The 27,691-nt window shown below is 40.3% G+C and overlaps 1 protein-coding gene across 8 annotated transcripts in view; it reads left to right on the top strand.

Annotated features, from left to right (window-relative positions):
• Positions 1–245: 245 nt before the first annotated feature.
• MANBA (mannosidase beta) overlaps positions 246–27,691 on the top strand; it is a 71,869-nt gene continuing 44,423 nt past the window's right edge. For 4 of the 8 annotated variants that reach the window (XM_076336822.1, XM_076336820.1, XM_076336823.1 and 1 more), the window contains exons 1-5: positions 12,320–12,619; positions 21,198–21,292; positions 21,787–21,892; positions 23,835–24,005; positions 26,604–26,727. In XM_076336822.1, coding sequence (XP_076192937.1) covers positions 12,320–12,619; positions 21,198–21,292; positions 21,787–21,892; positions 23,835–24,005; positions 26,604–26,727 — 796 coding nt within the window. Of the gene's footprint in view, positions 5,571–12,319; positions 12,620–13,125; positions 13,164–21,197; positions 21,293–21,786; positions 21,893–23,834; positions 24,006–26,603; positions 26,728–27,691 lie in introns of those variants that run through there. The other 4 variants (XM_076336826.1, XM_076336827.1, XM_076336824.1 and 1 more) reach the window with 4 other exon arrangements.

Below are 27,691 nucleotides of genomic sequence, written 5' to 3'. Positions count from 1 at the left end.
CATTGCTGTCAATTCATGCAGTCTAGTGTAAAACCAACTGGCTTCAAAATAATCTGGAATAAGGTAGCTGAGAAATTGTAATTTTAAGTGTCCAGGTTAGCCTGCCAAAGAATAGCAGTTCAGATGTAGCCTTAGGAAGAGCAATTCGGAGTGTAGACAGATTTTTTTCAGGTGTGTATAGAACATAAGTCAATGTTTGTTTAGCCAGCGCCCATTAATTGTGACTTACCATTCTCCTTAGTTAATGCTGCAGTAACTTTGGTCTCCTATGTAATTTAGAAGCAAGCACTCAGTCTTCTGCAGTGTAGTTCAAAGTTGTCAGCTTTTTTTGTACTGTGGTGAGGTGATGTGGTTTGTTTAATGTGAATCAGTTGTGGGCAAAAGAGTTTAGTAGCTTCCAGGTGAGCAGCAGTAACTGCTGTAACTATTTCTAGAGCCACTGTCTGTCTCAGGTTAGAAGAGGTGACAAGCGTAATCTTTACAGTGATAGGTGCCAGAAATGAAACAGTGAATTTGATAGGACAGCTCTGTGTAAAGTAATACTTGAGAATTTTTTTAAGGATGTCTGGTAAACATCCCTGTTTGCCCAAAATAACTTTTTTTTTGTCTGTCCATTGGAAATGTTGGTGAGAATTCAGTATCTTCTTCAAACGGTGAAGGTTTTTAGTTTGTGAGGGGAGGAAGCTTCATCAGGAGACATACAATGTTGATCAGAACATGTTGTTTTTCAACAGCTTTTAACTAATCTTTGATCTGGAGTTGTACTTGATTGACTCTGGGAGAGTAGGCGGCTCTCTTTAAAGGACTGCTGTTGAGATTGGTTCCCCTTCAGGAGCTTCAAGCAGAAATACTCAGGCTCTGTACTTAACAATCGTAGGCTTTGCAAATCATCTAGGTAGTCTGGCTTTTGCCTCAACTTCATTCATCTTCCTATTAACTGTATGTTGTCCCATCGCAGACTTTAACATGTGCAGAGTATGATCTTATGCACTTAGAAGATGGTGATACTACTTTGTCCCCATGGGAGGAATGCTAGCTGGAGAGCTGGGTGGCTGGTTTTGCTCCAGCTGCTTTGGCATACTAGGGTTGTGGAGACAGAATTTGGAAATGCCTTTACCTTCATCTGGGATGGGAATTTTGACTCAAGTTTAGTCTCTGAGATATGATGTCATGATTCATTAGAGGGAATGCACAAATTAAGCTATTTCCTGTGTTCTTGAAGAGCTGCCTAACTGCTGATGTTCTTATCTTGGAAAACATTGATAAGCACTGAATACGATAGTTTCATCTGGGCTGAGGAAAAGAGAAGCCTACGCTTGTTTCTAAATCAAGCCTGTTTTTTTTACCACTCTGGCCAGGTAAGCCTCAGCGCTTCTTACCTCACAGTATTTGATGCAAGTCTAAAAAGAAACCGTGTTCATATAGTCAGTCCTGTCTTTTTTTCTTTTTTTTAAAGGGAATTTTCTGGATCACAACTTTTTACTGAACATGCAACTCAGATCCTCTTGGCATCTAAGCGAGGAACTGCAGTTTGCAACCCTATGTACAGAGCTTAGTGTGAGTCTATAACCCCTTCCTCCTGCCAAATTTGTGAAGGTAAATAGCGAAGATGTGTCATAGCTCTGGCAAAGACCACTGTTCAGTATGAAGCTATTCTTTGGGGAAGGATACTCTTGCTAAAACAAGGTTTACAGATTCTTTGCCATGGTATTAATCCTGCTTTGACAGTGAATGCAGAAAACCTTATTAATTCACAGATATCTTAGAAATTGAAGGATCTATTCAATATGACCATTATTTTATTCTTTTTCCTGTTGCAAGGTTTGGAATATTCTTACTGGAGTAAGAGATCCAGATCTCTTCATAAGATACTAGATTTTGTATCTGTACTCAGAAGAACATTGAGGAAAGTATCACTGTTAGCGACTGTAGGAGTTCTCAGGTAACAAACTTAGTGGAGAACAAGACAACTTCTGGAACATGGCACTGACACATCCTTCTATAGAATGGATTAGTGCTGGCTGGAGAATTGACTTTATTCCGTTCATTCAAGTCCCAATTGAATTGGGACTGCATGTTGTTCAATCTCTGTGACTGTGAGAAGTCCCTTAAAGTCTTGCACCTCTTAAGCATACCTGTCTGGTCTAATTGACATATGTGCCTTGACAAGCTTGGAAGTACAAATTTTACCGTTTGTTTGTTTGTGTTTTGCTCAGCTTTTGTATACCTGTGTTCTTCCACTCCACCCTTTCTTCAGTTTTTCTCCTTGCTGTGAAGCCCAGTGAGGATTTCATTCCCTAAAGTTTCATGAAACTTTTATTAGAACCCACAGTGCTGACCTCTGAGAGGTTTGGGATTTCTTTTGAAAGGCCAGAGGACAAACCATATAGAAATACATTAGCCAGCTCAATTAATATAGATGCAAGTGAGATGCATGATGTTTGGAGAAGGCTTTCTTGCTTTGGTGATGCTATAATGAGTAGAAAATCTTACCCCATAAGCTTATAAAGGCAGCGTGCCATTGGTGTGTATTAAGCCACTGTGTGATTCTGCAAGTCTCCTGTTAAGTGTAGTAGAAATAAATACAAGCCCCCCAAAAGAGAATGAACGTGGCTTTGCATAAGCTTATTTTGCAACCTATTATGTTTTTTTATGTAGTAGTAATGCTATAAAATCTTTGGGATACAATCATTTCTATATAGTTGGGGTGCTTAATACAGTTAGCTTTGCAGAAATAATGAAGCGTTTTTCATAATACTCAGAAGATGGAAGTTTCACATTGGTAAGTAGTAGTGCTATAAAAAGCAGGACAAAGTTTCTCGTGGTTTGTTTACAAAGAGAAGTTAACTGAAATGTGTAAGCCAAAGTGTGCAGTTAAGCACATATAAGGTATACTAGTGTAAGCCTCCTTTGATCCCAATTTTTGTAGTGTAAAAATCCTTTGGTTTGGGAGTTCATGGTTTGCTTGGGCATGAGTTCTAAGCTCAGTAACAAGCTGCCATGGGACAAGTGCAGATAGTGAGTCTAACCAGCATAAGAGGTAGAACTTTCCTGTGTAAATGAATCGTGACCCCCTTTTTCTGTTGTTGGCTGTACTAACTGCTCTTAACGTTTTTACAGTTTGAGTTGTATTGCATGAGGATATCAGGTCTTGTTTATGTAATGATTTAAGTTTCCTGAGAATCCATTCCAAATTCATTGAAAGCTGCACTTCAAGGTATCATCACACAATCACAAGCAATTGAATTAGAGCGGAGGTAGGTAGGTGGCTGTTACTTAATTTAGCTAGGCTTTTTTCCACTCCTGCTTCATATGTGCTGCACTTCACACTCAGAATTACTGTTTCAGTGCAAAGGATGTGAATTTTCATAGCCTTAACTTTTTATTTATAAATTGGGAAAGAAGTAAAAATGCATTCTGTTTGGATTAACCATAAATGAGATGAGAAAACTCAAGCCTTAAGAAAATGCAGGTAACCCTGAAGCATATTTTTGCACATAATATTCTTTCTGATACTGGTACGACTGATGTAGAAAAATACTCCCAACTTTTCAGAATGAAAACATGAAAAGACAGGCTTGTGGAAAGCCATGGACCAATTACCGTAAAACTTCTGGATGTGAAACTAACTCCTTGAAACAGCTTGCTTTTTTTTTTTTTTTAACGTGGCTGATGTGGCATCTTACTGGCCACACATGCATTATGCTGTGCTTTGTGGGGGGGTGGGAGAAAAAAAGAGGAAGATTAAAAGAGAAGTTGCCATTTGCTGCTTAACTGAAGCTAGAACATCTCTGCTTCACAGGGCAGGAGACCCAATACAGAAATAGGTTGTAGTTGACCAATCAGCCCTCCTAACCTTGTTTTCCTTCCCACAGCCACCCTGCAATGTTTGTCTCCACCCTTTAGAGAACTGAACTTCATTTTGCCCGTTTCTTGCACATACACCTACCCTGCTAGATAGGGCTGCTTTTTGCTGTCTTCCCTGATCTGATGGGGAATTTCTCATGTAACTTAGCTAGGCAGTGCCTGGGGACTCAGTGCTTCTAAACGAAGCAGCATGAACCAGTATTTTATGCAATTGCTAGGGCAAGTAATGCCTCTTGAGGTGCAAAGCATGGAGAAAGGGGCAACTTAGAATCTTTTTACTCCGTTAACTGCTGCAGTGGTTCTAATTGGGAGGAGAGCTTGTAAAAATACTTTAAAAAATGGGTTAAGAAACTTATCTTAAGTTTTTAGGTTAGATGAGTGTAGGTGAAACAACCACCACATATTAGGATTAGGAATCTAGAGTGCAGATATGCGAGGACAAAGAGTGAAGGGGAAGAGCACAATGTTGTCAATCTCACTGAATTTTTAAAGAGAAGTTACCATGTAGCATATGCTGACACATACATCATGAATAATTTAGGGTGTGGACAGTGGAGAGGGCAGCCAGCTGTACCTTCTGAGCCAGCTGCAGCGAACTGATAAGCTCTTCTAGAAGAGTTGTGCTAGGAGGAAGTAGCAGCAATCAGAGTTTGTGGTTACAAGATTATGGGTCATTGCCGGGAAGCTGGAAGGATAAACAGTGGATCAGCATCCTTGGTACTAAGAGAACACAACAAAACAGAAGAGGTCTTGAAAAATCTCCAAGTTAAAATTGCCACCAAGATGTTCACTAAACAATGAGTGACTCTTTCCAGTCATGCAGTGGCTTTCTCATGTCAGCATTAAGCTGTCCACTGTTAACTGTCAAAGCAGGAGATGGGAGAAGAAAGCTTAGTTGTACCCTTCTGTCCTCCAAGTAAACCTTCATGGTTGTGACCAGGTATGGAGGACTCCAAAGTGAATATTGAGGAAAAATTGTTATTTGTCAACTTGCTAGGCATATTGAACTCCGTCATTAGACTAAATTGCCTAATTTTTTTTTAAATAGTTTTAAGTATTTTTTTGGTGTGATTGAAATTCCTCAGGGCATAGTTCCAGGCCTTTAAAACTATTTGTCAATATGACCACTGCTGATAAACAGTATTCAAAAAATGCTGAGAGAATCAACATAATAGAACCTTTATTGACAGGTAAGTTTTCAAGATGATTTTGCATCTTAAACTTTGTAAGTGCTTAATAACCTTTTGGAGTCATGACAGCTTCCTGTGGTGAAGAGCCATACCTTTGGAAATGATTATTTGCTGAATGCTGTTTGTTTTTCTAGTATGTAAAAGTACCAAAAACTTAGGTGGCTGCTCACTCTTTAACTCACTAATAATTAAAACTTTAAATACCTTCAGAACATTGTGGCACTTTTGTGAAATATTCTATAGACATCAAAATGCATGCTGAATATTTATATACAAAGGGTTAATTGAAGTTATAGTGTAGCTTTCCTTCTTTCAGTAGATCTATACCAGTTTAGACTAGCTAAAGGTCTTTACACTTGCTGAAACAATCTTGGAGGATTCCAGGCAGTGATCTCTTGTGTTTTTTAGATCCTTTCTTACAGGCTGCCGTTGCCTTTGTGCCTACCTGCAGCCCTAGTGGTGAAAAAACAGAGCTCTTCCATGGATCTGTGACACTTGTAGCAGCTATCAAAGGTACAGGCAATAATTTGAGTACCAGATTATTTGGATCCACTGGGCTAAGAATTTAGCTGTAAACGAGTGTGAGTAGTATCTTAACGTAGCCACTCGCTGAAGAGGTTGGGGCTCTTCTTTCACCAGGGACTGAGCTGAAGAGACAAGGTTCTTTTCAAATTCCTAAGGCTCTTTAGTTTTTTGGCTAGAGGCATAATACTGCCTGCCTTCCCTGCTTCCAGTGCAAGTATCAAAATACTAAAATTTTAACTAGTACCAAACCAAGAAATTTGTAGTCAGATAGTACAAGAGTACGACAGGACACGAGGAAATGGAGTGAAGCTGCATCAGAAGTTCAGATTGGACATTAGGAAAATGTTCTTCACTGAGAGGGTGGTTGGTCACTGGAACAGGCTCCCCAGGGAAGTGGTCACGGCACCAAGCCTGTCAGAGTTCAGGGAGCGTCTGGATGACACTTAGTCATATGGTTTAGTTTTAGGTAGTCCTGCAAGGAGCAGGGGATTGGACTCGATGATCCTTATGGGTCCCTTCCAACTTGAGATATGCTATGATCCTTCGTACTCCTTATTCTCTTTGTTTGCTGCAGTAGTCTTTCCTTTTTGTTACAATGCAAATTGAACATGTAATGCCTTTTTTACAGATGGGTGTGTATAAAGTAGTATTTTTTAGTGCTGTTTGTGTACTAAGTAATTTGGAAAAAAAAAAAACAGAGCCCATATTAAAGTACGTCTGCTTGATGAATGTGTATGAGTCAATTTCTGTAACTTACTCCTGAGAGTAAGTACCGGTTTTTGTACCAGTGCAGTGAGCGATGTGGCATGTAGCATCCTGGACTGCATGAGGATGTAGTGCTGTTAGTAAGGGGCTTGCACTGGAATTGTTCAGACAAGCGAGGATTTTCCCATATGTAGGCAGGCTCTTGGCTTATGCTGTTGCGTAAGTGGGGCTTGAGTTGATTCAGTGGGGGCTTCATTGATTAAGAATTCTGGCAAGTCTTGTAGGTGCTGAAATAATCTTTCAAGAGGGGAAAAAAGTGTCTCTTGAGTACCCACAGTTTTCAGTAAAGTTATTTTGAATATTCCCTGGTGCTTGCATTAGGGTGACTTTTGCAGAAATGAATGGACAGAGTTTGTCCTAGTGCTGGAGCCAGGTGCATTACCCCCACTAAAGGTTTGAGAAACAGAGGTCCTGACCTGCCCCAGTGGTTTGTCTGAAGTGACTGAGCTAGAAAAAGAAATGCAGCTCCCAGGTGTTTTGGCAACTCCAAATCCATTTAAGTTTACTCATCCAATTTATCAGCTATAAATCTTTGTTGACATTCTCATAATACTCACCTGCATGGAAAACATTCATTAAAACAGTAGGCTGGATATATGTTTCATACTTAGCGTAATCTGTTTGGTATGTCCTGCACTCAGCTGGCAAAATGCCAAGAGAAGTACACAGTGTTAGTAAGACTCAGTGAAGCCTCTCAAACTTCTGTCATGGGAGAAACAGTTTGTTACCTGTGATACCCACGTTTTGAGGGATTTAATTTTAGGCATTTAGAGCCAAGTCATACATTGTATTGTGGTCACAGGTGACTGTCTAGTTTTAGACCTTTAAGAAAGGCTAAGCAAGCTGTTTCGTAATGCCTCCATATGTACTACTGCTTTCCTGTAAGTGCCAGAAAATCAGTTTTGATTCTAGATAAATTTTAAGTAAGTTTTAATGAGAGTTCATGGGGAGCTTGGACAGCACCATACCTAGTCGTAAGACAGTGGCTTTGCTGCTCATGAGACAAAGGGTAAATAACAATGGTCAGTGTTACATAATCTTATAAATAGATTAGGATTGTTTCAAAATTGTTTATAAATTGAAGAGAATAAAAGCTATGGGAATTCCACCTTCTAAAGAACTTGTCTTTAGGAATCTGGTCATGCTGGCTTTTAAGATCCTTATGCTTTTTGTGTCTGTGCTATGGAAGGTGGTGACCTGAAACCTAAATCCTGTGGTTTGAGCTCATCTCAAAACAAGATGTTATGTAGAGGTATAAATACAGGCTTTTGCCCCAGCATACCTGATGAAGTTTAAGGGTATACTCAAGGTATCACCTGCCTTTCTGCTTATGCAATTTTAAAATTATTATTACCTATTTTTGCTTTTTCCCCTCCATGTAGTATTTGCCTGGAGCAGTTGCTTCCCTTCCACATAATTATTTTTAATTACTTGTGATTGTTAGTGTTGAGTAATTCTGTTTGCTAAGGAAATCCCCTTGCAATGACCTGCAGACTTTACAATAATTCTGAAAGAAACTTTAGGCCTACCACTTAGATTGTCATTTGTATTTTGCTCGTGATAACCTAGTACAACGTTCTCTTCTAGTGATGTATTAAATGTCCTCATCTAAAAGCAATGTTAATTTATTTCCTCACTTTATTTTTAACATCCTTTTTGGATGGAATTCAAGATAAATATAGAATAATGCCTGAAACATGTTCTTTCTGTCTGTCCTTTACAAATCTATAGCTGGAGGGCTCCCTGCACCGTACTGCCTTTACGCCAGCCCAGAGAGTAACTATTTTGCATAGCAGTTCTATGTTTTGCAGAGGCAGTCATGAAACAGAGGACAGGCATTATGTTGCGAAGGTGTAGGGCTTTCATACAGATGTGCTGTACTGTCTGAAGGTATTTAGTCATGCGAACACCAGTCCAGTTTTACACCAGTATTTGTCCAACATGTCTGCATCGATATTGCTGCATCTATGCAAAACTCCCCAAAGTAGATGATCCTTTAGTTGTTTTGCATCTTTGACAAATGGTCTGTGGTGGTGGTATCCGCAGTGGTGTATGGTTACCAAGAGGTAGCAAGCCCCGATACGGACTGGTGTGAACATAAGTCCGGTTTTGCTTTAGAGGTGGTAACCTTCAGCAGAAGAATGGTACAGGGTGGACAGGTGGGGGCAGTAATATCTTAAAAGTACTGCAGCCAAATCTGTGAGAACCTGTTTGTTTAAAACCTTTGCATGAACTCATTGAACATGAATTTGAAAGAGAAAACAGCAGCAGCCTGTTGTGATGATAGAGATTGCATAGCAATTGGAAACAAAAGACTTCTGGATTAACACGGCAGAATTTGGGCAGCTTCAATGGAACTACTCTGAATTTATTCTAATAGAGCCAAAGGCATGGTTTTGCCTTCAGCTTTTTGTCTTAGTTGATAAAGAATATCCACTTGCAGTATTGTAAAGTAAGAATTGTAGTAACCTCCTAAATTTGTGGCATTTCAGAAGGAAATTGCATATGGTACACCGTAAAAGAAAGCCACACAAAAGATCTTGTTTTGTGTAAGATTTTAAAAGATAAAACCACAGCCTTTAAGACTTTAGTATCTTTAAACAGTAAAAATGTCATTTTTTTAAAAATACCCTCAAACAAACAGAAAACAAACCCTAAAACTGGGACATGATTTAACTTAATTATAAGCCTTGAACAAGGAAACAGCATGTTCTCAGAATACTTACTTAATTACAGCATTGTTTTTAGGTTGAGGTTTTTTTGTGTGTGTGTTGCTCCAGTCAGTCTTCAGCAGAAGGAATAAAAGGCAAAGAAAACACGGAAGTACAGTAAACATCTTGAAATGCAGTTTCCTTCTTACTGGGAAGCTACCACATGACTTGCTGAAAAAGATTCATTTAAAAAAAAAAAAAAAGCCAGCTTGCAGTTGTTCTTTGGTAGCATTAAAATTTAATTCTCTGTAAATCTGCTTCTTGAGAGATAATATCCTACAAGATCTCTCAAGCAGCACTACAGTGTTTAAATGCTTTTAGTGTTTGAGTGAATTTAAGGAAAATACACCGAATTGTTTGATTGTCCTGAAAGCATTACTCATTGACAGATGCGGGCAGAAACAGAACAAGGCTTTCTACTATTAATGTATAATGATTTTATAGTCTGAACTTTTAAAGGTGAGAAGATACTAACTTTGACTGAATTCTACAACATGCAAAGCCAGATGGGGTAATTCAATCTCCTACGATGATAGTCTTTTTTGCCAATCTTGCTAAAAGATGGCTGGGAGTTGAACTGAAATGGGACCTGCATTTCAGTTAGTCAATATATTGAATGTGGGTTACTCAGTCTTAAAAATACACAGTAACTGTTCCAACAGCTACATTTCTGCACAGAGTTCTGCTGCCAAACAGTATGGGTCCCAGCCATCCCTTTTTGAAGCTGGTAGCAGAGATTTTTTTTTCCAGAGTGACAAAAAGATCAGCTACTGTTTCTCTCCTTGGACCAGTATTTCTCAGAACTGTGTGCCCCTGTGCTCTCACAGGTGAAAAAATCACCTGTGGTTATATTGTGTACTTTTTCTTTATATGGTAGATGAATGGAAGGACTGGCATTTTTATGTTGTATTGAAACGAAGGGTTGTCAGCTGAAAAGGATTTGGATCAGAAATATAAAGGCATGTTGACCATGTTCAGTAATGTTTTAAACACATATCTAGGGTGGATTCTTATGGTGTGCTGAATTAGGTGTGTGAAAGCCAGGAGCCAAAACAAAACTCTGGTATCCCTATTCTTGTCTGTGGTTCACTCTTGCACTCTATGCTGCATACCAGGAGCAGCAGCATGTTTTTGTGTCAGTCAAACTTTACTCTTATGTGATTTGGTGTATGAACTGTATATATGTTGTTAAGCTAATTAACTCTTTAGCATCTCAAGGTGCTTTATGTATTCTTTCCACCTCTAATTTTACAGTTTATAATTACAGACAATAAGAAAACATAAGGACAGAAATGGAAAAACTGAATAAAGTCCTGCAGTTAATTGGGGTTTCTTTGAATGCTATTGGTTGGCTGCATTTCTGTGCAGAATCACGTGTATGCACCTACATGCAGTTAGTAGTTTGCTTTCTTTGTATGCACAGTGACCCAACTCTTCTGTTAAAAGAAAAAAAAAATTACATAGTAACAGGAAGGTAAGTGACACTACTGGTAGCATTACTTCTTCAAAGGAATTTGCAAGATTTTCAGTTTAAGCATATTTCACCTTCTCACTTAAGTGTATTCCGAGACAGCAAATTACCTGCCTGACCAAGATTCTGACCTGGCTCATAAAAGAAGTAAAAATTACACAAATCCAAATGGAACATTCATTTAATAAACTATGCTTTAAGAATAAACAACAAAAACCACCACCACCAAAAAAAACCCTAAACCCCACCCCAAAGATGCTACAAACCATAAGCTAAGGTCATGGAATGGCTGCTGAAATGAGCATTTTCAATTTCATGTTGAGCTGTGTGAGGGAGTAAAGTAATTTGTATCCAAAGAAAAGCAAGCCAACTGCTTTCTAATCTGCTCACAGCTGAGCAGGCATACAGGGAAGCTAGTCTCAAAAGTTCTTAGATACTCTTCTGGTTTGTGCTGTCACAACCTTTGGAAGGTATGTGGGCTAGTCACTCTTGCAATTGCGAGAGTCTTCAAAGTCTGAGCACTTCTCTATATTGTAAAATGAGATTCAGTGGATTGCACAGCTGTTTTCCACCTGCTGTACAGCTTCAGCTGGAGGAACAGCTAGACAAAGTGCAACCATGCCATTGTGTGAAACATCTCCAATTTATGGAGGTGATCTAGGCCCTTCTGTACCAGGGTTCAGTGGAAACAGAGCATGAAGTAGGGTGGCTGGCTACCCCTAAAGGAGTAGCTCAGGCCACTGATTGCCTTTCGCTCCTTCCACTGAGCCATTTAAGAACTTATTGCTTTAATTCCTGGGTTTGGGCTGTGAATGAAGAGATTAAGCTAGCAAGGTCATGCAGGAAAGCTGCAGTGTGGTTTGGAAACCATACATCAGGTTGTTTCTTTGGAGCTGACCCTTCTGTTCCTTTGCAGATGAACATACTCAATTTTTATAAACAAAATCTACAGCAACAGTGCTAGCATTGCTTTATGAGAAGCCAGAGTACTTTTTTTTTTGAGACGTTTGTTCAGGTTTTATATGCCTCTCTAATTTTATGAGAAAAAGGAGGTGGAAGTCTGAGGCCATGTAAAATCTCGACTTGAGGGAGCCAATACTGAAAGTACCTGTTGCAGTGTTGTCACAGCTCTTTCCTCCCACTTCACTGCAGTCTTCTAGAGCTCTAAGTAAATTTGCTACGTCTGAAAGATTTGTAACCTTATATTGCTCCTATTATCAATGTTCCACTGTGCCTCTTCTTGCAGCAAAAAACCCACACTTTTTTTTTTTCTTTCTTCTGCTGTTAATGTGAACGCCCTGCTCGGTAAGCTTTTCTGCCCTCACGTTGTGCCGACTTGCTTGAAGAGTCGCTTGGACAGGGGTTTGTGCAAGTACCCATCACCGCTTTAGCCGGGGAGGGGGCGGGAAAGCGGTCTCAGCCCCCTCGCTTGCTGTCAGGGACGTCCAACGCGGGCTGCGCTCAGCCGCCATGGGGAAAGCCGCTCTCCAGCTGACTGGAAATCCTCCGAGGAGCCGCGCTGGGTCGTCCTCAGCAGCGCCATCTTTCCTTTCCCCCGCTACAGCGCTACCCTTGAGCGGCCTCCCGGCCCCGACAAGCCGTTAACGGGCGGCGGGAGGAGGCGCGCGCCCGCCCCGCCCCCACCCCCAGCGGCCGCTAACGGCCCGAAGCGCCGCCCCAGCCCTCTGAGGACGTGGCCGGGTCGCCGGCGGCCGCGGGGACCGGTCGTCCGCCCCCCTCCCCCCGTCTGTCTGTCCGTCCGTCGTCCCGCAGCAGCGTCTCCGTGGGCCATGGTGGTTAGGCGGCCGCGGCGCGGGGCCGCGGCTGCACCCGAGTCTCCTGCTCGCTCCTCCCGGCGGCCATGCCGGCTGCCTGGGGGGCGGGCGGGCGCCGCCACGGGCCAAGCTGCGCCGCTGCTGTTGGTGCTGGTGGCGGCTGCGGGCCGGGCCGGCGCCTCGGCCGCAGTCGGCCCGGAGGTGCACAGCCTGCGGGGGAGCTGGCGGCTGGGCAACGAGAATGGCTCGGTGGTGCTCCGAGGGGAGGTGCCGGGCTGCGTGCACACCGCCCTGCACCGCCGGGGCCTCATCCAGGTACGGTAGGCAGCCGCGCCGGCATACCTCGCCCGGCCCCCCCTCGCCCTTGGCGGCGCCCCGGCGGTGGGGCCGTGTCCGGCCGTGCCTGGGGCGCGGTGGGGAGAGCCAGGCAGGGCGCTGCGGTGTGGTGGCGCCCGAGGAGAGGCCTCGCACCTACCGTGCAGCTCCGAAGTGGGCAGCCTGCCATAAAGGGAAAGAACCAGCCCCCCAGCCCCCCGTGTGAGATCTCCAGAAGCATGGTTAGAGGCAATCCCCTCAGTCCCCAAAACACCGCTCTGTCCCGGGAGCTGCCTCAACCGCTGCAGGTTTTGCTAGCATTGCTGGTACAGCAGCCAGACTTCGTTTCCTTAGCCCCTCCAGTGGCAAAGGGTTTGGTGGCCGCAGTAGCCTCGGGTGGATAGCTGGAGGTTATCCACGGCAGAGCAGTCTGAAATTGGGCCAGGGATACAAATGCAAGTCTGTGCTCTGCAGTTTGTGATTCTGTGGTTTTGACATGGAACCAAGGTGCTGACACCCGATATCTACAATATCATCACAGCATGTAAGTCATGTTTACCTACAATATTACTTCAAAAGAATGAAAGGCTAAACCCACCCTGTTGAAGTTTGACTTGTTGATGCAAGAAGTCTAGGGATTTCAGGCATTTCAGTCTATTAAAAATCCCTTTTAATACTTGCAGAGCACATCAGAACAGTTGAGATTGTATAGTTCCATGCTGCCTAAGGGAAATATATTCTAAAACATGAGTATAAAACTGTTACATTTAAAAGACTAGTTCCTGCCTTAACACTTTTAAGAAGCTTTGCTGCGTCTGTTTACTATTGCCTCTTTTAGTTTTTAGATTTATGAAAACATAGTGACAGCTTTCTGGGACAAATGATCAAAACTGCAGTTGTAGATTGGTAGCAAAGTACCCTGATAACCAGCATAAGCTGCTTGTCACTCAGACCTGACAAGAAACATGGCACTAAACTGGGTCATTGTTAAAAGAAGATGCCTTTTTAAAAGGAAATATGTGGAAAGTGAAATTTGTACCTGGAACAAGGAAAAGAAATAAAACATAGTGACGTTAGCAAAATCATCTATAAAACTGATAAATACACTTCTGTACTAGAAAATGTGAAGTACTGTCATACATTAAGTATATCAGATATCTATGTATTGTATTTATTGTGGGCCCAATGTTGCATTTCTTATTTAAAAAATGCATTCTGGATGAATGTATTTTATATTTTCTATTCTTTAATTTTTATTCTTCAGATTACTATCCTGCTCTGCTCTGACTGAAGTTAGGGAGGTTTAAAGAGAAAGTGATGCCACTTCAGGCAGGGTAATTTTAGCATTATTCTGTGTTGGCATAGGTTGGGAATCCCAGTGCTAGTAATAGATTCCAAAGAGTGTCATTGCCAGATAAAAGAAATAGTCAGCATTGGAAAAGTAAATACACTAAGAAGGGATAAGCTGAGCCATGATGGTCTGTTGTTTCAACATCTGTGTGCTAAGTGACATGACAGTTTGAACATTTACAATTAAGGTTTTAAAGTGGCTTTTCTAAAGTTTTAAGAAGTGCAGTGGGCAGGTAGATGATATATGGAGGATCAGTGAAGAGAACTGTGCCAGTTTGTCCCATGCAAAAGTGCATAAGATAAACTGAATGTCTCAGATGTTTGGCTGTGCTGGGAGGTGTTGCTGTAAGAAGTGTGACTAATCATTCAGGACAAACTGTGACCAATACACTGACTCAAGCACACAAGGTAATGACGTAATGAAAGACTCACATTTAACTACTCACATTAAGTACTCTTATGAAGTGAGAAAATGCGATTGCTAATTTACCTGCATTGCTGTAAACTGACTTGTACTTCTAGTCGTTTTAAGCAGCAGTATGATATTTGGAAATGAGGCTGCGATCATGAACTCTCATGTGCCTGGGCAGAATCCCAAGCCTGCACAGAGGTGTGAAAGCTTAGTCAGTCTGCTGGACAGCAGCATGGGTCTTGCTAATAGTTAGATGGGTGCTTGGCTAATTAAATTGATGATTGTTTGTTGCGGACACTTAGAACATGTTTACGTGAATACAAGTATGAACTTGCTCCAAACACATGCTGATATGGCCGGGTATGAACCCGCTGTAGTCTGGAAACTGTTGCTAAGTTGGTGGTGTAGAATTAGTACGCTCTGTTGAGGAGCTGAGTTAAGTGAAATACTTCACTAGTGTGGTTGCTTGACCTCTGGACTGGATCCGGCCGGTGTCTGGCTAGTTCCAAACTCAGAATGAGCTAACTTGTTTCTATATATAGGTGTGTACAGGTAACTTAAGATCAATTTAAAAACATTCTTACTCAGTTTAGCAAAGCCCAGTTTGCAGAAAGCAGATTCACACAAATATTTGCACCAGGATAGCTAAATTGTTTTCAAATCACATTTTTCTTTAAAAGATAGAATGGAGAGCATACCAAAATATGGGAGCAGCCTTAGCAGATTTCAAATCTGTCACAGATAGTGTTAAATGTAATCAATCCCTGCCACCATAGTTATAGCATTCTGCAAAGCAGCAAACCTGGGTTGTTTGGAGGAAGTCAGTGACACAATTCGTTACTGCAATGCGTGGCATGAAGTGCTGCAAAGTGTGGCTCAGCTGTTTGTCCTGAGGTTTCTTCATTGTGGTAAAAATGCTTATGACCAAATGTTTTCAAATGCAGCTGCCTAAAATCATATTCCTATATTCCTATTTATACAGAAGCATGCGCACAGCCTGAATTTTAGAGGCATAGAGCACTGGTTACTCCGTTTCTTCAGTGCTCATTACCTCTGGAAATCAGCTCTTTTCGGGGTTGTGTCAAGTGTAGAATTAGGAGTTTTATTATAGTTGTCTAAATACAAAAGCTTTGGTCTTGAGTATTTTTTTCATTTGCTCCTTTTGCTCTTTGCCGTGGAGTGTAGGATTTTTATTCATCCTACTGAAAATTTCACTAGACCAGCAATCCAAAAGCTTACTGCTTGTAATTAAAAGCGAAAATTGGTCTGAAAAGCTGTACCAGGAAATAGGAGAACAAAGCTAGTGGGAACTAAATTATTCTGGATAGCAAGACCCATATGTTCTGCGACCTAGTGAAATCTATGCGCTGTTTTTCTGTGTGATTTGCAAACGGCAAATAGCACTGCATCCGTTGCTTCTGTATCCTTGGGAATTTTTCAGGGGTTAGCACCCAAACCAGAAATTTAAAACAAAATTTGGGAGTGCCTACTCCAACAATGTAGCTTAGCGGGCATCTCACAAATGAGGGAAGGAGGGCAGCAAGACTAAGCTGCCGGATATTAAGCCTGCAAAATGTGGCTTAGATTGCAAGAGTAGGCTGCAAGCAACTTATTTATCAGTGTGTGGTTCATTTCAAATTTAGGTTGATGCACAAACTGTTTTTGCCCAGGGATGCTCTAGCTGATTGCACGTCTGTAGCCTTACTTTAATCTGCTGTGCAGGCCATACATTTGAATTGAAAGACATCTCTCTGACACTGAGGGTTCGTTACTCATCTCGCTGGATCCTCTTAGCATTCATCTAGAGATGTCTCTACTCTTTGGCTTATAAAATATACATTGGATGAACACATCTTTCTGAATGCACCAAATGCATGTATCCTAGAAAATGCTCTTGGGGAAGATACTTTTGAGTTTCCTACTGAAGTATTATTTTCTTCTGTGTTCAACCAACATAGTCCAAATGCTGGATTAACTATGATAAAAGCTCTACGGGCAGGAGATAGCATCAGAGTATGTGTTTGCCTGGGTTGTTTTAATAACATTTCATTAGGACTTCATAGCTCTTACTACTATTTACATGTAAAATTTAAAAAAGACATGAGAAATGCACATAAACAAGGGTAATAGTCATTTGAATAAAGTTAGTGCAAAGCTTGGGCATAAGCGCAGACTTTTTACAAACTTGCAGCGAATCTGTTGCTAACCCTACATCTCTGGAAAACGAAGATTTGCAGAAACCATTTTGTCTGAAGATTTAATTTTTAACTACTGTCAGCATAGTATTTTTTTTCAGGCACGGTTCTGATAAGCCGTATGTATCAGCAGGTAACTTGTGCGTTAAATCTTTGTGCTAGAAATAGTTGTCCTCTAGCATGTACTGTCCAAGTAGTGTATGATGCCATTTCTGCTGGCAGGTGACTCCTATAAAATTTCAGTTCTGATGAATATGGCTATTGTAGCTGGATTTTCTCATCTGCCAGCCATCTGCATTCATACAGAAAGGCTGTTTTGTCTTATTAGCTATCACTTTGATTTGTAAAGAACTATTATGGGGGGTCTGCAACTGTGATGCTAACGTAGGGGCTGGATAACACTGCAGTTTCTGCCCTGTTATACAACAAGGGCATGCACTTGACAGAAGGTTACAGTGGTCTTGGTCAAACTTGGATATTAAAATATATTAGAAGAGACAGAAGCTTTTGTATCTCAAGTGATATTTCTGCAGTTCGGTAAAGTAGTGCGTATTTTTTGTAGCTTGTTCTGCATTTGTATAAAACATGTTGTTGCGTATTTTCTGACACTTCATCATCACTTAGATTTTTCAGAGCAAGCCAGGTAACAATTATGATGGGTATCCTGTGGTTCTAATAGGTTATGGCATTCATTGATTAAATAGTTGAGCTTAAGGTGACATTCAGTTTACTGCTTTGTTAGAGTAACTACTGAAAATTAATCACTTTAGGACGAACTTCCAAAACTCATATTCCAAGAATACGATCCATTCATCACTACTGTTAGTTTAGCTTGACTTCAAGCTGTAAATATGTGAAACTGGGCTTGCTGAAAATTGTATAAATGTCCTGACTGCTATCGCTTGAGATATCAAGGAGCGTGTGGATATAGATAAGTATCTAAACTATTTAGCTTCCAGTCTGAAGTTGGCAACAGCAAAATCATTAAACTGTAAATCATGAAACATCACTTGCAAGTTTTATTTTGGTAATCTGTTACATCAGCAGGATTTTCTTGTGGTGTACATTATAAAATACCAGCAAAGTTGATTTATGAGAGAAGAGCATGCAAGGCAGTTTCAAATTAGATCATAACAAAAGCAGGATAAGGCAAAGGAATCTGTTTTTTGTTCCCTTTATTACATTTCATTTTATTACATGCTGATCTTCCGCCTGGATCCAGCTGACTCTGTCTCGTGTCATTCAGGTGTTTGCGCCATGCTCCCCTGGACTCCTGGTTGCGCGGGGGCCTGAAGCCAGCCCTTCATGGGGCCAGGGCATGCCTGGCACAACTGCTCACTTGGGCTTTGAGCCTCACTTCGGATGTGTTCATGTCTCATCCATTTCCTGCTTAACAGGAGAAGCTCTTAGCTTTTCAATATCCCCTTAAAATCATTGCAAGGAGGAGCTTCCATCTAGCCACTTGGCAGTGTGTTCAGTTTAGTGCTGCCAGTGCTTTTGAAGTTCTGCTGATGTCCTGTTATCCGAACTGGAAATTGTTTCCTTTTGATGCTCTGTAGCAGGGCTTTTTACATCATCTTAGCAGGTGATTTGCTGCTTGCTTACAGCATTAAAGTTGGGAGCAGAGAACAAACAGGCAGGCATCTTGAGTGGTTCAGAATTTTTCCCCAAATTGCAGGGAGCAGAAAAATGCAAGGCTGTCATGTTTGGTGGGATCTAAAAATAGCTGTAGTTGACTCCACCGCTTTATGACTTGCTTCCAGGAACACGTTGAGCTAATGAATGTGAAGTATATTTAATACATGTGCAGTCTATTTCCTACCATCTTTCAAATTCTCCCAGTGCCCTTAAGAGTTTTAAAATTGCCTGTTTTCATGCAGTTTTCTGAAATAAACCTTTAATTTTAATGTGAGCTGATTTAATGTGGGATGAAATTCTGTTTCAGACAAACCCGAACAATTTGACTTCTGTAGGTACATCTTCCAGCACTCAAAACAGTTGCATTTAATAATGAAAAAGTCAATAATCTCGCAAGTGTATTGGAGAAGTAATTTTCCCTTCTTACAGGACTTCGTTGTGGTCATGCATTTTTCCTGAACCTTGAGAATTGCCTTAGAAGCATTGCCACATGACTGCTTTTACAACAAGCAACATTTGTCATGCTTAAAATGACTAACCAGTATTAGCATTTAACAGCTTTTCTGTGTGATACATAAACTGTTTTACTAGTTATGTAGCAATGGTATCAGTGAGCTGTTAAGTTTTATATAAAGGAACACAGAACTAGGAGTTTCCCACCTAGAAAGGTGGATGCCTGTGAGGAAGAAACAGTATTCATATGAGTCAGAAGGGGCTAATTAGCACCTTCTATGACACATATTTTAGCAGTCAATGCATTTCTTGAAGTCTGAAGGTTTTAGACTAATACAGAAGAAAGCCCCTTCAGGAAAAAGGATCTGCAGTACGCTCTGACGAGATTTAAACAAGCAGCTCTGTTTGTAAACTGCTGTAAGAGCCCATCTGATCATGTAATTTCCGCCTCCGATGAAACATTCCTACCTTTCTGCTGCTAGACAACCAGTTTTGTGTTCTCCAGACGTCAGGTCTTTCTTCATTAACATCTCAGTATCCATGCTTTGGTGGGAGAAACAGTGCATGTTTCTTTTATGCAGGGTCTTGATCTTTGATGGGGCGCTGATGTCAATTGTTTGACCACCAACCAAATGGGTTTTGGCTTTACAGTCTGCTGTTGCTAGTGCATTTACAACTTGCATCTCATGCCTTTTGTTAAATATTTCACACATACAAGTGGCAATGATTGAAATTTAACATGCACATTTTCCAAAGCATAACCTAAAATAAAATAGTATATCATGTTAAAGCAAGACAGTTGTTAAAAATGGGCTTTTTAAGGACATATCGTGGGTTTTCATGGCCTCTGACATTTGACGCTTGCCTTCCGTTGTCTCAAAACAGTAATCTTAATGCAGTTACTTTTACGAGCCTAAATTTTGCATTTAATATGCATTTATTAGCCTTAAATTTTGCATCTTAATAAAAGTCTGAGATATATTCCCCAAGCATTTTGCATATAAAAGTAATGGTATGGGTATCTTAAAATTCAGTAATTACCAGATTACCAATACAGGGGTCACAGTATAACTGAGGTAACAAGACCTTTCCTTCTTGACTCTTACTCCCTTGTAGTAAGACATTTGATGGATTGAGCGTAGCATGTAGAGGCAAGGCAACAACTTTCCCTCTGTATGGGCTCAAGGAATGATGTTTATATTGCTGTGAGACTCCAGAAGAGATTATGCTGCTGAGGACAGTCACTTAGATGTTACGATTTTGCTCTGCTATGTAAATAGGTTTGTGTTTATACTACAGAGCCTGACCCTATTAGTTGTAAAACAAATATGAGGTATGAAACAATGTTTTTCAGAAGATTTCAAATCCAGAAGTGTCATTAGTATCTATACTGACTCCTGAAATGGGGAGAAAAATTGAGCTTCAGCAAGAGGAAAAAAAAAAAGCTGGGCAGATTTTCTTCAGTGTGAATGGATATTCAGGGCAGATAGTTAGCTGTGCTGGTACTGTAGAAGACTCATATCAAAGGGAACCTTAATGCAGCTATGCTCTCTCTTAGCTGGGTTTAAGTCACGTAGTCCAGAAGAGATTGGTCTTTGGTTTGGGAAAGCAGTTCAGCTGTGTAGCTGCTGAAGAGGATTGAACTGAGCTGTCAGTCACTGACCCGGATACCTGCACTCTGAACTGTCTGACATGGGGATGTAACACCGTACCTTTCTGCTGCCTTTGTATGAGGTGCAAGGTGGTGGGTTGTCAGGTTCACATAACTGATTCCTTCAGCCTAGGTGAGGAACGTTGTGACCCACCATAAGGTAATAAATACAGCATGGAGCCAAAAAGGTTGAGGACATAGCAGAGACCAGCTGTGCCGTTATTTTTCCTGGGTAGTGTGACTAAAGGGAAAAGAACACATTCAGTATAAATGCAGCATTATTCTCAAAAGTAGTAGTTTAATTTTATACAACAAACCAAATTGTGTTGCTTCTCCTTCTTCTCTTTCTTCCCCCCTCCAAATATAACAATTTCATTTAGCCGTACCACATCAAGTCTAGTTGACAAGAAACAAATGGAGTATTTGCAATCATTTTAAACTGTAGAGATTTGTTCACTGCTGTCCCTAGAGGCCTCAAATGCTGTTTCTTTGCCTCTTAAATAGTCTTACTTTCTCCATCATTATGAGGGTGATAATTTTTCTGTTCCTCTCATTGTCACAAGCTGTATTGATTTTTTTTAATTTCCAGTCCAGTCATTTCTTATGCAAAAACAAATCCTGCTCCCTCTAGTTTGAGTATGAATGATTATAGCAAACAGGTTTTGACCTATATAAGTCAGGTCAAATATTAACAAAGCTTTGCTTTCACATATTATTTCAAAGGTGAAAAGGAATATCAGGACTAACTAAATAAGGTGGATTTTGCATTTGCAAACTGTCTGAAATAAGAAGTGCTCATCTAATGGATATTATGATACATTTTATGTAGTAACACCATTACTAAGTCGTGTAATTTTCTTTTTGTTGGTCTGTTATTAGGATCCGTACTATAGATTTAATGACGTGATGTACAGATGGATCTCACTGGATAACTGGACTTACAGCAGGACATTCAAAACTCCTTTTGATGTCAGGTATGCAGTAAAGATATGTCTAAAATAGTTCTGTGCCATTTTCCATGCAGAATTGCTAGTTAATCCATCAGCTCAAAATCTGCTTGATACTTTTGTATCTAGTAAAACAAATTATACAATAATGTGCAGCTGCAAAGCTGTTGCTAAAGAACACTTCAGTACTTGCTTTTTCCTATTTTTTGTTAATTGTTAAAAATTACTTATGAATTGCCTACTAAGGAAGGATAATACTTAGGCTAATTGGAACCTAGTCCATCTGGTATCTGGTGGGTATGTGAACAAGCTGCATTGCAGACTTGAGCCACTTCAGCTGTCACCTTAATTTGACTATTTAAAGATACAATGTAGCCACACTAAGTCAAACATTTTTGGAGGTAGTTGAGACAACTGTTGCTAAAGATAATGGTGACATACATTTTTATATTGTCTGTCTCCTGTGTGTTGTTAACACTAGGTATTCTAACAGTTTTTTGTGTGTATGTTATCTTCTGTAGAAAGTGGCAGAAAGTGAATTTGGTTTTTGAGGGAGTAGATACAGTAGCGCAGATCCTGATCAACAATATCACTCTTGGGAGAACAGACAACATGTTCAACAGATATGTAAGTAATGTGTTTAATTCTGATGGTGCTTCTGTTTTTTCTTCAAAGCCCTTTTGTGCTGAGCACTTTCAGTGCATTCAAGTACACATAAAAATAGGTCCTTGGATGCAGAAAGTGTTGACCTGAGGACTGCACGTGTAACCAGATAACTGTTAGAAAGAGAAGTGTACTTCCCTTTTCAGTAGCAACAGGGTCAGATCTAGAGGTGAATGTGTCTTGTTCTAAATGAGTGGACCCATCAAGAGGATCAATTCAGCTAATAATATAAGTGTTGCTTCTTGGGATCTGTCACAGCTCCAAAACGTAAGCTTAAATCTGTTATATTAGCTGTAAATCTGCTTACTACTTGGTATTAAAATGGTCTACATGTGAATACTGAAATGAAAATGCACGTGTTGCAAAGCCTTTGTAAGTGTCTCCATGCTTTTTTTTATATAGGGTTTTTGATTTTTAATATTGGGCTTTTGATAACATTGTCTGGCATTTTTGGGCTTAGCCTATGTCAGCATGAGAGTACTCATCATGGAATGATCTTGAGAGTGGCAAACACATTCAAACTAATTTTATAGCTTTAAAATATAAAATTATTCTGGGTACTACGATAAGGAACTATTCTTGCTTTTCTCTTAAAAGAATCAAAAAAGGAAAAGTTAAAGGAAGAATGTTAGTGGAATAACTGAATTACAAAGGAAATCTGGTGTCTTCATATCTCAGCATTTACCATTCTTGCAGGTTTTATTGCAGAGGTACTGGCTTGAGACATGAGAGCTAGATTCTGCCACCTGGGTCTGTGTGACCTGGGACAAATCACTTAGTTTCTCTGTGACTTAGTTTTACCATCTGTGAAATAAGAAATTTCACAGAGCTCTTATGAAATTGTAATTATTTACTATTTGGAGAGTATCTAAAGGATTGCCAGTAGCAGGCTCTGTAGAATTGGGAAGTGATATTATTTTGCCCTTATTTCTGCAACTTCATTCTGTCTCAGACTGTAACAGTTCATGAAATGGCCTTCACTGTAAAACCAGAGTGAACTGTATTAGATTGAGTCTAGGATTACTGTGACCCAGACTTCTGCTTTGTTCACCTGTTCCACATGACAACTATGTCTGCAGGAAGGACCCTGTGAAGGCTCTGTGGGGGGGATGCTATTTGCTTTGTAATTTTCTGCTGTATACTACAGATGTAAGTGATGCTAGCTGGGCTGCTCACAAGTTGGAAAAAATTGCCAAGACGTGGCTTGTCACAAATGAACGCTGTGAAGAAGAAATGGGTATTAGCCATTGGAACCATATTATCTTGATAGCACTGGATAATTCTGAAACCAAACATTTATCCTTCTATCCAGCCACACTGAAGGGGATTTTGTAAGCCAGTGAGGAAGCCCCCAAATGCTTTATTTGGTGCTGGCACAGAATGTGTATCTGTACATTTTGGGGATGAGAGTGCAGGTGGCATGAACTACAGCTTTGCAGCATTCACGCAAAAGGCAGCTCAGTGTTTTGCAGTAGATGAGCTGGCAGCACAGTGTGAGTTGGAAGGACTCCTGTATAGACCAGCTTTCTGAGTTGGAACAAGGTGTCTTTCTTAAGATGCAGAGGAGTTCTGAGTGAGGAAGGAAGGTAAAGATTCTCTTGCCTTCCTTGTCCTTCAAGCACTTCCGTGTGCAAGCAGAGTGCTGCAGCCTGCAATGGGGGCTCAGTATGGGGAAAGTGGTTTGCCCAGAAACATCTCCTTGTAGCTGGAATGTTACTGTGTATTTTCTTTTTTCAGCTTAAGAAGTAGCTTTTCTTTTCCTTCAAAACCAGAGCCTGTTGAGACTGTAGTTCAAATACCTTTGAATAAGATATGTATGGTATTAAAATCCCAACGTAACAGTGATTATAAATCTCATAAATAACTGTCAGTGCTGTAATGATTTTGTTCTGTTTTCTTGACCTAGAGCTTTGATATTACCAGTGTGATCAAGGAGGTCAATTTTATCGAAGTCCGTTTCTTATCAGCCATTTCATATGCAGCAGAGCAGAGCAGATGTCACAAAGCATACAGCATCCCCCCAGCGTGCCCTCCACCTGTGCAGAAAGGAGAGTGCCATGCTAATTTCATCAGAAAGGTAGGGGCAGAATTGTCTGTCTCTGGCTTCAGGCTCGGAAAGAGGAATGCACCACGTGCTGTCCTTACAGATGTATTCTGAAACCTGCAATGTCATTTTATAAGTAGGGCATATTTTTTATTGCAGCTTCCTTCTCCTGTCCCCCCCAGAAACCTGTAATCTAGCGTGTCGATAATACAACAGGCATAAGAAGGCCGGGCTTCATATCTAGGTGATAAGAATGTTTAAAAGGCTGTTTTCATCAAGGAGTCAGCAAGGAGACTTGCTGCTGAGAGGGCAGGATAGCATTGGGAAATGTGTAATCATTACATTTTGATCCACTGGGTGGGTTTAGCAATGTATGCCGACAATAGAGTTCACACTTGCAAATACCAGTGTAGATTGCCAAGGCTGTAAAAATCTCAGCCAAGCAGCTTTGTGAGTGTTTGCTATTGCTCATGTGCTGTGCTATTTATACTGGGCAGCTCTGGCATGTCCCGAGAAGTGTTATCTAACAGAGGACCTGTTCTCATCTTATTACGGTGTTGTGAAGTGTGACTTATAAGTACATATTCAGTGAAAACAACAATGTAATATACAATGAATGAAGCTCAGAAACTCTGATTTAAGACATAGGTTCATTGCTGTTAAAACTTACTCGAGGCAAACTATCATTTGAGTAGCATCTCATATATTTCTGATAGCTTTGCAGCAGCTAGAGACAATGGCTAGGTGATCTTATTTTGGAATTTCTCTTTTTTGCATGTTTGTCTCCACTTAAATGCCTTTCTTGTTAATTATTTTAAATCTTTTCAATAAAGTCATTTTAGAGCCTCCTCAAAAAAATGACTGGAAACCTGGCTGTGATTTCCTTTAAAATTTGTTAATGGAAAGATGGACTCCATGTTGTACTGGGAAGATCCTTCAGGATTAAGATGTTGTCTTTATTACTACTTGCTGCTACTTTTATTTTCACTACATTTTAGAAAGTTAATTAATTCTTCTGAGTCCGCTGTGTTTCTTAGAAATCAGTGCAGGGAGGAGCTTGGAAGGAAGAAGGCACTTAAACAGCTGTAGTCTTATTTATAGAGCAAAAATGGTCAGGAATGATTTTATGCTTTACTGAACTATACCTTTAAATTTGTAAGCAAGTACCTTAGTGATTTTCCTCAAAGGAGTTGTTCGACTGTACTTGGAAGCGGCTCCAGACATTTCCAGAAACATTTTTAGTTCCCAGTATACAGCAACAACAGCAGCGATGTCACAAACATACTAGGACGTTGCTAAAGTAAGCTGGCTGCTTACCATCTTAAAGTAATGGAGAGCTGTTTACACGTTTGAGGTTCATTATTAAGTGCAGTAAACGTATCTAAATCTTAATAGGAATTTGTGGCAAAACGCAAGCCTTTCACTGGTAATGCACTTCAGTGATACGAGCGTATTGTTCTTATGACGTACTATTTCTGATAGTGGTCTCTGCAATATTATTAGTGAAACCTGACAATCTGTCAGTGATTGATTTGTTTATTTTTTATAAAGGGAAAACTACTCTTAGTCTCACTTGTTTTCTAAGACTGTGCTGTCCCTGGTTTTACACTTGAAATAGGTACAGTGCTTGCTTCCTGGAAGGCTCTTTTGCAACTTGATAGGCAGGCAGGCTGACTCCAGCGATGCAAGGGATAGGCCAGACTTGTGCAATGTGGTTTGCCAAAATTAGTATGCCTCGGCTGTAAGTTATTAGTCTCTAAATTTAGAACTGTAGGTCACTGTACAAGACTTTAAGGAGATCTATTGTATTTGCTTTGGGGGCTGGGGCTGTGTGAAGCTTGGAGGGCAGCTGAATAGATGTCTTCAAGGGATTTGTTAACTAGAGGTCTGACCAGGTTTGAAAACAGCTAAATGGAAAGCAATGCAGGTAGTTCTCTGCCTGATCAGCATTTTATAATTCTGACAGTTATTCTGATGTTAGAACCAGAACTAAGCTATTTCTCAACCATGTTTTTGTTCCCTTTGTTTTTGTATAAGAGAACCATAAAAAGGGGAGAAACGGTGAACATGACTGAACTACACAAATGCACCAGGCACACACATCTCTTTCCTTATACTAATCTGTGGTGTTACAACAAAAAATAGGGGATAAAGTATTTCAGATATACCCATGATTTTTAATTTGATGTTGTTCTTTTAGAATACTTTAACATTTGTAACCATAAGTTTTATCCTTACTTTTTCTTTTAGGTACACAATTAAATACTGACATTGCAAACTAAGATAATTCAGAGTTGAATTGAGAGTAACCTGCTGGCTTGTTTTTTTGATCTTTGCTGTTTTTTAAGTGGTGGGTGGTGTTTTGCTTCTCACTAATATAAAATTTTGCTACACGTGGATGTTTAATACAAAATTGTATTTTTTATATAATATAGGTAGTAGCAGCAGAGTTCTGGTCAAGAAATAAGAGAAAAAATACTGTAGGCTCTCCTGGGTTTGTGGAAATTGGAAAAAATCTTCCAGTGCGTGGCAATATTTTATTTCTAGATAGCAAATAATTTTTATTTCTCACACAGCATCAATCTCTGTGTGAAAAATAGGCAATTCTAACATAATCATCCTGTATTCCAGGAGCAGTGTTCATTTAGTTGGGACTGGGGCCCTTCTTTTCCCACTCAAGGAATCTGGAAAGATGTTAGGATTGAGGCCTATAACCATTATCACCTGATTCACTTTTCTTTGACTTCTTTCTTTGGTAAGTTGTGTTACTACTTTTTATTGTTGTTTCACCTTTGGAATACAAACCATTTTATTGTTAAGCTCAATAAACTGTCAGTTTAGGAAAGGTTCTGTTGTTTTATTATGACTTTGTGTGTAGTTCTTACCACAGCACACGCTTTTAGGTCTTGAAACAGTACTTCAGTACAATCAATAGTGATTAAAAATGTTAGAATTCAGAATCTTTTTTGGCTTGAAGATCCCCGAATAACTGCAGAAATATATGTAGTATAGCTGAGGTTAGCCCCTGTTCTCCTGTTTTGAAAAATTTCTTTTTTATTGGCATAATAAATTGACCAAGACTCCCAATAAATACGTCTCACTTTTGTCTCAATTCCATTTAAAACAAAGGCAAAGCTGCTATGGTAATTTAGTTTTGTATTGGGAAGACAAATGCACAGTGAGCAGAGTTTCAAGAGCGCTGAGTTTTCAGGACACAACATGAAGTCTGAGAGAGAAGAGCAGTCGTGCTATGCAAGGATAATTTGTTAAGGCTGCGATTTGAGAGGATAGCCTCCCGCATTCCTGCTACCTAACTTACCTAACCGGTTTCCTCCCTTGACATGGTCTTTTATTTTCCTCTCCTCATTGCAGCTGAGCAAAAGTAGTTAATTTTCTGTTGAAACTTTCCGTAAACGGTAATATGCCCCATTGTAGACCACCCGCATGCTTTCTTTCACTGCCTGTTGAGCCCAGTCTTCAGTGGAGTAAAGGCTAGCACGTGAGTCCTCTGCACTGGGTTGAATTTCAGCCCTTGGGAATAGAGTTGTTGTGTATGAATAAAAGAGGAAGACGTCACTCCCTGGCTGCTTTTAAAGCTTCCTGAAATAGCTGCAGGTCTTAGCTAGAATTAACGTGACTGGAATTTCCATGGAAAGCCCCAGCACAGACTCTGTGTGCTCTCTAAAATTTAGTTACAGTAAAAATCTTTTCTGGTCCCT

Source organism: Aptenodytes patagonicus, chromosome 4 (genome assembly GCF_965638725.1).
Source record: "Aptenodytes patagonicus chromosome 4, bAptPat1.pri.cur, whole genome shotgun sequence".
NCBI lineage: Eukaryota > Metazoa > Chordata > Aves > Sphenisciformes > Spheniscidae > Aptenodytes > Aptenodytes patagonicus.
Note: the sequence above shows the minus strand (reverse complement) of the source record. Positions and strands in the feature narration are given on the sequence as shown.